The 10710-nt window shown below is 35.8% G+C and overlaps 1 protein-coding gene across 1 annotated transcript; it reads left to right on the plus strand.

Annotated features, from left to right (window-relative positions):
* The first annotated feature begins 5616 nt into the window (after positions 1–5616).
* On the plus strand, positions 5617–7016 carry LOC21404416 (RNA-directed DNA methylation 4). The gene has a single exon (XM_010107603.2). The coding sequence runs from the start codon at positions 5763–5765 to the stop codon at positions 6810–6812; it is 1050 nt and encodes a 349-aa protein (XP_010105905.1). The 5' UTR covers positions 5617–5762; the 3' UTR covers positions 6813–7016.
* The last annotated feature ends 3694 nt before the right edge of the window (positions 7017–10710 follow it).

Below are 10710 nucleotides of genomic sequence, written 5' to 3' on the forward strand. Positions count from 1 at the left end.
AACATAAATGAAAATGTAATGTTTTGACCCATCGCGGCCCCTTGGCACCCACCCCACTACGCGGGCCAAGAGCTTTTTTACAACGTTTTACTTTTTTTGTCATTTTTTACGCCATTTTTCGCCAGCATAAAATTTCATAATTTTTTGACGTCATTCTTATTTTATTTTATTTTTTAAACATGAAAATAAAGAAAATCATATAAATAGAATATTCATGAAAAAATAGTGTCGCTTGTTGAATTAATTACTTAAAATTGTATATTAATTTTAGAATGCAAAACATATATAAAGATGTAAAATTTTGACCCATCCCGGCACCTGGGTGCCCCATTATGCGGGCTAATGGCTTTTTGACAGTGTTTTATTTTTTTTTTTGTCATTTTTAGGCCATTTTTGCAGGCATGCCCAGAAACATGTAAGGATGGTGTCTAAAAAATTTCATAATTTTTTGACGTCGTTTTTATTTTATTTTATTTTTCAAAGACGAAAAATAAAAAAAATTATAAAAAATAGTATATTCATCAAAATATGGTGCCACTTGTTGCATTAATTCCTAAAAATCGTGTATTAATTTTAGAATGCAAAACATAAATAAAAATGTAAATATTTGACCCATCCCGGCCCCTGGGCGCCCCACTATGCGGGCCAGGGGCTTTTTGACAGCATTTTACTTTTTGCCACCCGGCCTGGCTCGAAGAAAAATTTTGTCTTGTCTTAAAAGAGAGATAGTCGGTCCACAAAAAATTTAGGGCCCAATAGTGGGCCTTGGACTGACCCGTTTAGTCCGGCTCAAACTTATAGCTCTATATGAAACTTGTTGTGGGGTAGAACACCGAATCTTAAATAAATGTTGGATGGGGCCCACATGCCTTAAATGAGAAGACTAAATGATCAAGGATAGCTTAGCCCTAGGCGTCACGTCAGCAGGCAACCCTCTTAGGGGTCGATAGCCAAACGTAAGCATGAGATCAACCGTACCCGCAATTGAAGGAGAAGATGCTTTTGTGAACATTTATGAAGTTCAGGCTACGCAAGAGATGAGATATGCGAGATTTGTCCCAAGATTTGTTATTTGTAATTCAAATATATGAATTTTAATTAAGAAAATCGTCTTGATTGATTATAATCTCTATCTTTTGGGAAACTATCTCAAAAGATGAGGAAAATATCCCAAATTGAAATAAAGAAATGGATATAGGCGGTGACTATGAGTATAAATAAGGGGTTATAAGTCAGAAAGTCCCTAAGTCTCATTTTAGGTATTAGTGCGTGTAGTTTTTTTCAAAGTAGTGAATTTTCTCTCCTCCTCACAGTGAATGTAGCTCTCAAATCGAGAGTAAACCACTATAATTCTCGTGTGTTCTTATTATTTAATTATATTTAATTACATTTTGATTCATTTAATTCACGTTAACTTTAAAAAAATTCGTTATTATTTTGTTGGTGAATTTTCACCGTCAATAAAACTATTTCAAGACTCTCCCCTTTTTTTTTTAATTGGTTTCATCCGTATCTATTAACAAACTATACTTGAAACGGCTGAAATTATATGAAACTATTGCGGAGACTTCTTTTTCTTTTGATCCAAGATCAGAAAAAGGCCACTTTAAACCAAAATGGGCGATTAAGTAGAAATTGAAGTTGTACATCTGAAAGGGGCCAATTGACGGCGATGTAATCTGATGTGAATCCTTATTTTCCTGATAAGAACCTACACACCACGGTCTAGAGGCTAGTTCTCATCTATGTTTCTACTTTGGGGACAAAATTTCTATGCTTTAGAAATTAGAATCAAGTCTACATGAAATAATTTGAAGTAAAATTGGACATATAGTTAGGTCATATTCCTCCTACCTTTTAATATTTATATGTCCCACCAATTTGAAAAAACAAAATTCGCTGGGACACAAACAAAATACAAAGAGGACTATATACTGAGTAGGAGTGCCGCCATTCATAATAGAAGGAATCCTTTGACATCGTCTCCTTTTATATTTAAGTTGTGGTGGAAGGTTTTTTCTTCTTTTTTCTTTTCTGTTTTTTTCCAAAAATTTATTGGTCTCTTTCCAAAGATGAAAGCTTACAACTTTATATAAGAATTCAATCGTACCCGTTATAAAAAATAGTATATTCATCAAAATATGGTGCCACTTGTTGCATTAATTCCTAAAAATCGTGTATTAATTTTAGAATACAAAACATAAATAAAAATGTAAATATTTGACCCATCCCGGCCCCTGGGCGCCCCACTATGCGGGCCAGGGGCTTTTTGACAGCATTTTACTTTTTGCCACCCGGCCTGGCTCGAAGAAAAATTTTGTCTTGTCTTAAAAGAGAGATAGTCGGTCCACAAAAAATTTAGGGCCCAATAGTGGGCCTTGGACTGACCCGTTTAGTCCGGCTCAAACTTATAGCTCTATATGAAACTTGTTGTGGGGTAGAACACCGAATCTTAAATAAATGTTGGATGGGGCCCACATGCCTTAAATGAGAAGACTAAATGATCAAGGATAGCTTAGCCCTAGGCGTCACGTCAGCAGGCAACCCTCTTAGGGGTCGATAGCCAAACGTAAGCATGAGATCAACCGTACCCGCAATTGAAGGAGAAGATGCTTTTGTGAACATTTATGAAGTTCAGGCTACGCAAGAGATGAGATATGCGAGATTTGTCCCAAGATTTGTTATTTGTAATTCAAATATATGAATTTTAATTAAGAAAATCGTCTTGATTGATTATAATCTCTATCTTTTGGGAAACTATCTCAAAAGATGAGGAAAATATCCCAAATTGAAATAAAGAAATGGATATAGGCGGTGACTATGAGTATAAATAAGGGGTTATAAGTCAGAAAGTCCCTAAGTCTCATTTTAGGTATTAGTGCGTGTAGTTTTTTTCAAAGTAGTGAATTTTCTCTCCTCATCACAGTGAATGTAGCTCTCAAATCGAGAGTAAACCACTATAATTCTCGTGTGTTCTTATTATTTAATTATATTTAATTACATTTTAGTTCATTTAATTCACGTTAACTTTAAAAAAATTCGTTATTATTTTGTTGGTGAATTTTCACCGTCAATAAAACTATTTCAAGACTCTCCCCTTTTTTTTTTAATTGGTTTCATCCGTATCTATTAACAAACTATACTTGAAACGGCTGAAATTATATGAAACTATTGCGGAGACTTCTTTTTCTTTTGATCCAAGATCAGAAAAAGGCCACTTTAAACCAAAATGGGCGATTAAGTAGAAATTGAAGTTGTACATCTGAAAGGGGCCAATTGACGGCGATGTAATCTGATGTGAATCCTTATTTTCCTGATAAGAACCTACACACCACGGTCTAGAGGCTAGTTCTCATCTATGTTTCTACTTTGGGGACAAAATTTCTATGCTTTAGAAATTAGAATCAAGTCTACATGAAATAATTTGAAGTAAAATTGGACATATAGTTAGGTCATATTCCTCCTACCTTTTAATATTTATATGTCCCACCAATTTGAAAAAACAAAATTCGCTGGGACACAAACAAAATACAAAGAGGACTATATACTGAGTAGGAGTGCCGCCATTCATAATAGAAGGAATCCTTTGACATCCTCTCCTTTTATATTTAAGTTGTGGTGGAAGGTTTTTTCTTCTTTTTTCTTTTCTGTTTTTTTCCAAAAATTTATTGGTCTTTTTCCAAAGATGAAAGCTTACAACTTTATATAAGAATTCAATCGTACCCGTTTCCATCTTATCCTAACCCTACAATGTCTGAATGGTACAGGTAATATTAAACAATAAGACACCCACCAATATGATAACTTTATATATACATGTTATGTAGTGTTTGCCAACTTGACGGTTAGCTCGCCAATGCCATTATAAGCTTTCAACTTTTTTTCCCCCAAAAGCTCAGAGGGCCAAAATTTTATTTTGCCTAGCGACTGGACAATTTTTTTTTTTTTTTTTTTTTTTTTTTTTTTTTTTTTTTTGAAAAAGAATATTAAAATAACCCTTTATCTGATAAGTTTTTTTTTTTTTTTTTTTTTTTTTTTTTTTTTAACTTTTCAAAAGGTCAATAACAAATTCCATACTAATCATAAAGTCAATAACTAATTCCATGCTTATCGTAAAGGATCATATTTGTGTTATTGATATTTACAAAGAGAATACTACTCATTAATAAACCGAAGCCATGACTTTAATTGAAAAGAAAAGAAAAAATAAATCCCGAATTTTCGAGAAATTAGTTCCTAGTCCTCAACGAGCCATTTTTGCTTGGCCTCTCTCTGTAATCATGATAACAAATTTTTTATTTTTATTTTTGGAGGAAATAATCATGATAAGAATTGATAAAAAGGATAAAGGAGAAGAAAGTAGAATACGACTGTTCGTGAAAGGAAGGCGCAAGTCTAGTGCTAACGCAAGGTGTAGTGGGTTAGAGGGGGCCAGCAACTCGCATGCTCTCTCAATTGCATTACTCTCTCATCATTATGGCAACCTCACTGCTTTACTTAATCTTATTTTCTCCATCCCTTCTTTTCAAAACTTTCGGTCTGCTTTTCAACTCTCTTTTCCATTTTTCTAATTAATGAAAGGATTAAAATTTTAATTTTTTATTTCCTCCTGCTTAATCAATAATCTATTATTATTAAACTCCCTCTTTGTTAAAGCTAAAGGATATGAGCTCTTAATCCTCATGGGTAGTCTATGTTAGTTCTAAATTATTGGATCATTTTGGCTATTTCCTCCACTTCTATTACAGTGCTCGGCATTGGTTAGAACTTGTAGGATTCTCTTTCTAAAGCCTTCAACTTGAAGCTTGCTTTTAATTTGGAAATTATATTTGTAAGAGAGAGAAAGAGAAAAATATATTCGGTTTCTTTTTTTTTTTTTCCTTTGAAAGGAGTTTATTTTATTTTATTTTATTTTATTTTATTTTAAGATACTACAATTACCAAGTTATTCATTCAAAGAAACCAGCAAAAAAAAAAAAGAAGAAGAAGAAAGAAAGAAATAGGCAACGGACGTGAAGAATCTATTTGGCACATATATTTGAACTTATAATTTTAATACAATATTTTTCATCTTATAAAGAATTTAAATTTAAAAATTTCTTCTCTTATAAAGTCTTCATTAATAAATTAAAATCACAAACTCAAACGCATAAACTAAACAGACGCTAAATCTATAACTAATAACTAAAGAAAGTATAGTTAAATGTGGGATCCATAGGAGGGGGGCTTGGTAGTTGTTAGTGGGCACTAGGCACTAGCCAAAGGACATTACAAATATAAGTATGTAACTAGAAGGGGCTCACAAGTTGACGTTATGATTGGATCATGAAACACAGCTCGTGGGCTTCTAAGCTTTCCCAGTCATCTTTCCTCATATTTTTTATTCTTTTAAGCATGTCTGCGTGAGTATTAATAATACTTGAAAAAAAGAAAACTCAAAAAGTGGAGGTCTAACTGGCTAAGAAAGGAGCTCTCTTGTGACCATACCACAATACCATACAGCAGCAAAAAAGGAGTGTTTAAAAATGAAACAAACAGATGGTAAAGCCTAAAGAGAAAGCACATAAAATAAAAGGCATTAAAAAAAAAAAAAAGGAAAGCAGAGGAAAGCTGTCAAAGTGCCAATTTGCTTTCTTTTAAAAACCATTGTCCAAAATACACACAACCCAGAAACACAATATATAAAAACAAAAACAGAAACACACAAGGCAAATCAATTACTCAAACTTGGGAAAGAAAATTGTAGGAAGATTTTCTTGATCATGAAGATGAAGGGAAGAGAAGCGAAAGGACCTCCAGCAGCAGATCTGTTGGTCTGCTTTCCATCTCGAGCCCATCTTAGCCTTATGCCCAAGCCCATTTGCAGCCCGGCAAGGTCATCGGAGCACAGCAAGCGCCATCACCATCTCCACCACCACCTGAAGAAATCAAGCACCAGAAGAGGCAGCACGGGGCAAGCCAGCCCAATGTTATGGGCCAAGACGAAGCCCATGGGCTCGGAGCTGGTCTCCGAGCCCACGTCCCCGAAGGTGACCTGCGCCGGGCAGATCAAGGTCCGGCACAATACGAGCTCGTGCAAGAGCTGGCAGTCGGTGATGGAGGAGATCGAGAGGATGCACAATAACAAAAAGCAGAGGAAGAAACCCCACTGGGCCGAGGCGTTAGGGTTCAAGAAAGAGGTTATGCAGTTTCTCACGTGTCTTCGGAGCATCCGCTTCGATTTCCGGTGCTTCGGGTCGTTCCACCACGGAAACGACATCACCACTGACGACGACGAGGAGGAATTGGAAGAGGACGAGGACCGGTCGAGGGAAACGACGGCTGCCGATGGAGTCGAAGGTTCCAGAACCGTATTCTCCAAGTGGTTTATGGTTTTGCAGGAGGAGCAGAATCATTGTGATCGTAATAAGAGAGATCAGAGAGTGATCAATGGGTCTGATCAAGAAGGCATCTCCGCTGTTGGTGATGGTGGTGGGCCCGCCGTTCCGCCGCCGAATGCTTTGCTGCTGATGCGGTGTCGGTCTGCGCCTGCGAAGAGTTGGTTGGAAGAGAAAAAGGAAGAAGAAGAGGAAGATAATGAAGAGAAGGATGAAGATGAAGAAGAAGAAAGAGAAGACGAAGCAGAAGAGAAAAAGAGTAAGAGGAGTTTGAAGTGTTTGATGGAGGACGAGAAGAGGAAGATGAACGAGAGTTTGGTCGTTATGAGATACGACCGTGATTTCTACAAGATTTCTTCTGACATCGCAAACGAGACTTGGGTTGTTGGTGGAATCAGAGATCCATTGTCCAGGAGTCGAAGTTGGAAGAGATGATCATCATCGACATTTACTTTCCTTTCCACTTTCGTTTTCATTTACTCTTTTTTTTTTTCCTGGTTTGTCGTTGAAGCTCTTTTTATTTTTCGGCAAAGAGTGATCATGTGTGGGAGTTTAAGAAAATCCCAATATTCTCCAAGTAAAAAGTACTGTCTGTATTAGATATGAATCTGTACAGCTTTTCTTTCCTGTTCCTGGAAAAGATTTTGCTGCCGTGTACAGTTTTCGTGATACATAGAATGGATTTTTGTATTTCATATTTGGAGAATCTTTTTTTTTTTCTCTCTTGAAAATCCTAAATTGTTTGCTAATGTGATGTTTGTTGCGATAATGATCGGTGATTAGATTCCAAACACGGTTGATGACTAAAATATATTGTTATAAGCTGCAACGTGTAAGTAATATTAATGTTATCTCAGTGGCCTTGTCTACCTGTTCAGTTGCCTTTAGTGAGTTGTTCCTCCACTTGCTGCCTTTTTTTTCCGAATTTTTACCTAAATAATAGTTACTACTTACGAGTCCCTTATTTATTCACCTTTTCATTTTTCACTACTATTGATATTACAAAGCCGTTTGCAAGCAAAAAAATAGAATAGAAAGAAGATCGATCGTATCAATCGCAGTTAAACTCACCAATTATATGGGTTAACCTTTTTAGATCATATATGTGGCGTTTTACCATTAAACTATGACGTCACTATTTTTTTAATGATTTGAAAGACGAGTTTTTAACAGTCCGTGCCCCTGAAGAAACCCGAAATAAAAAAGAAAAAAGAGAAATTGGGCCATGTTTCCCGGGGGGAGGCCGCCTTCTCTCAGGCCAACAGTTGACTAGAAGTAGAAGACTACTCTATGACGGGCTTCCCTGTTTCTTGGGCTCTACTCGCTCGTCTACACTCCGACCCAACAAGTAATAATTGGAAAACGATAACTCTTTAATAGGTGATAATTTGATTTTTTTTTTTTTTTAACAAAACAACCCTGATTGTCTAATTAGGTGCAATTTTGATCTTTCTATTTGTATCTGTCAAAACCCTCACGGAAAATCACATATGAACTATCACGTGACCATCTGACGCTGGGCATAAACGTAAATTTACAATTGGTTGTGAATTTGGGAATAAATCAAGTAAAGTTTGGGCTTGTTCTAGGGTTCTTGAAGAGGGTTTTTATTTTTTATTTTTTTTGTTGCTGCAAAATTCGGGAGAAATGATGGCAGAAGAAATTTCTTTGTGCAAATGCAAGAAGCGGAAGCCTTGCAAGATTTTCACGGCGTGGACGGATTTGAATCCCGGCTGCCGATTTTATAGATGCGGACTCTTTAGAGTAAGTCTGGGTTTTGATTTTTTTAGATTTTAATCGTCTAAAATTTGAAATTAATTTCTTTTCTTCTCTTGCTCAGCGTGAAGGATGTACTCCTTGTGCTTTTTTTACATGGAAAAACCTAGCAATGTGATCAAGATTAAAAATGATAATACATGGGTTGCTGGGAAGAGTGACTGATTTGGAGGCTCAAATTGAGGTACATGGATTGCCTAACCCCTCTAGGATGAGGCTCTTCCATCTTCCACAGCACAGATTGTCACTGCTGAAGCATAAATGCTCCCTCCGATTGGATTTCTCATTCAAGAACAACAATCTCTAAGGCTTCTCCTAATTTCAAAGCTCTTTTTTCCATAAATTTTTGCCCTAACTCAACCTAAAGCAGAAAAATCAGTTTCTTAGGCATGTTCTTTTGTCTAAAAAACTCAAAAAAAAGACAACTCAAGTTTCAACTTTATTCAAGTTCACGTTTTTTTAAGTTTCAATTTTATTCAATTTTAATCAACTTTATTTAAGTTCTAACTTCAACTCAAGTTATAATTCAAATTTAACTAAAAAACTATACTCAAGTTACACTCTAAAACAACAACTCCTAAAGTTTTTTATTCTCACCCATTTGCATTTTAGGGTTGCTTTCGTCTTTTCGGCATATCAGATGGTCATGTGATAGCTCACGTGTGATTTTCCGTGAGAGTGATAGATACAAACAAAAAGGTCAAAATTGTACCTAATTTGTGAGTTCAGGGGTGTTTTGTCAAAAATAAAAAAAGAAAAGAAATTAAATTATCATATATTAAAGAGTTTAAGGAGCATTTCTGCCAAAAAAATCTTTGGAACATATTGATCTATCTTTGTAGAAGGGAATCAGAAGTAGAGGGATTAGCTTGTAAAGAAAGAGGGGTGGTGGGGGGAAGGACAGTGAAGTGTTTGACAGAGGAAATAATTGAAAAAAAAAAAATCAAAAGTGGAGGCAACTCTTCATTTAAAAAAAATAAAATAAAAAAAATAAACTTCCTTTGAGATTTATAAAAAATGTGATGAACAAAAGAGAATCTTGAAATTATATGCATTCATTTGTTAATACTCTTAAGTGTATCTTTGATGATACCCTTTAAAAGAATTGATGATATGAGGAGAGTGCAATAATAAATGAAAATTGTGCGTCTTGGTCCTTCTCGTATTCCTTTTATTTTCTCACACAACGGCAAGAGAAATTAGAGTTTAGCAGTTCGTCACGTTGTCTAATATTCTCTTTGATACTTTGGCATAAGAAGACAAATTATAGCTCTTCAACAATACTTTGTAAATGGGAGGGAAGCCTAGAATAAGATAATGTAAAGGAACCAATATTGAAATCCAAATCTTGGGGTACAAAGAAATACAATTATTGAAAGCAAAATCTTATAATCTGGCTTGTTTTGTCCACATGCACTTGAAGAGTTCGGTGAATGAGGAGGATGATGGTCCCTTTTTTTTTTTTTTTGGGTTAAATTAGTGTGTTAATGTTAAATTTTAGTGTTTGATTAGGATGATCGCTGTTAGTTAAATTTAACATTTGTTATACTAGATGACAAACTTAACACCAAATAGAGTATATGATAAATTTGGATATCTAATCGTTATTAGTTGATGGATCCACTTTTCATTTAATCGTTATACAACAACATTGCAAAATTTAAATTATTTTAATCTTAAAAAATATAAATATTTAGGGCTCATTTGAAAGATATACTCAAATTATGATTTTAGTTTATTGGCGGAGAATTTTATAAGAGAAGAAATTTTAGAATTCAAACTCTTAGAGTGTTGCAACTTCGGGCGGCGGGCAACCTGGTGCCCGAAAATTTTTGGGCACGGCGGACAGGTGCCTTTTGCCGCCCGTCCATGGTATTTTTCGGGCACGGGCTCGGACAGCCAGAAAATATTCATTCCCCCGACTGCCTGCCGCCGTGGAGAAGTCGTCCCCCCACCATCTGCCGGATTTTTTTTGAATTTTCCGGCATTACCCAATTTGCTCGAAGTTGCCCGAATTTTTTTGACCGTTGCCCGAATTTTTTTTACTGTTGCCCGTTGCCTGAAAAATGCCTAAATTTTTTTGACTGTTGACCCGAAATTCGCCCAAATGTTGAACCCAACGGATCTTTTTGCCCGAACCCGACCTGCCGCCCGATTTTTGCCCGAAAATTCGAACCCAACAGCTATATTTTTGACTGTTGCCCGACCTGCTCGAATTCTGCCCAAACTGCCCGAAAATGTTAGTAGCCGTTGGACCTGAATTTTTTGGGGAAAATTTTTTTTTTTCAAGCCAACAATTTTCCTATTAATACCCCCCTCCCCCTAACCATTTTTCTCGCCCAAAAACTCTCATTCTCTCTCAATTTCTCTCAATTTATCTTAATATCTCTCAAATCTCGCTTAAATCTCTCTCGATCTCTCTTAATCTCTCTCAATCTCTCTTATTTTTCATAATGACTTCTTCTGGTTATGGTAGTGATATTCCCATTGATGCCCAATTTAACTTCGAAGAAAGACAATTTCCTAATGTTTTTCAAACGCAGGAATCGCAAACTAC

Source organism: Morus notabilis, unplaced genomic scaffold (assembly GCF_000414095.1).
Source record: "Morus notabilis unplaced genomic scaffold, ASM41409v2 Scaffold206, whole genome shotgun sequence".
NCBI classification, from domain to species: domain Eukaryota; kingdom Viridiplantae; phylum Streptophyta; class Magnoliopsida; order Rosales; family Moraceae; genus Morus; species Morus notabilis.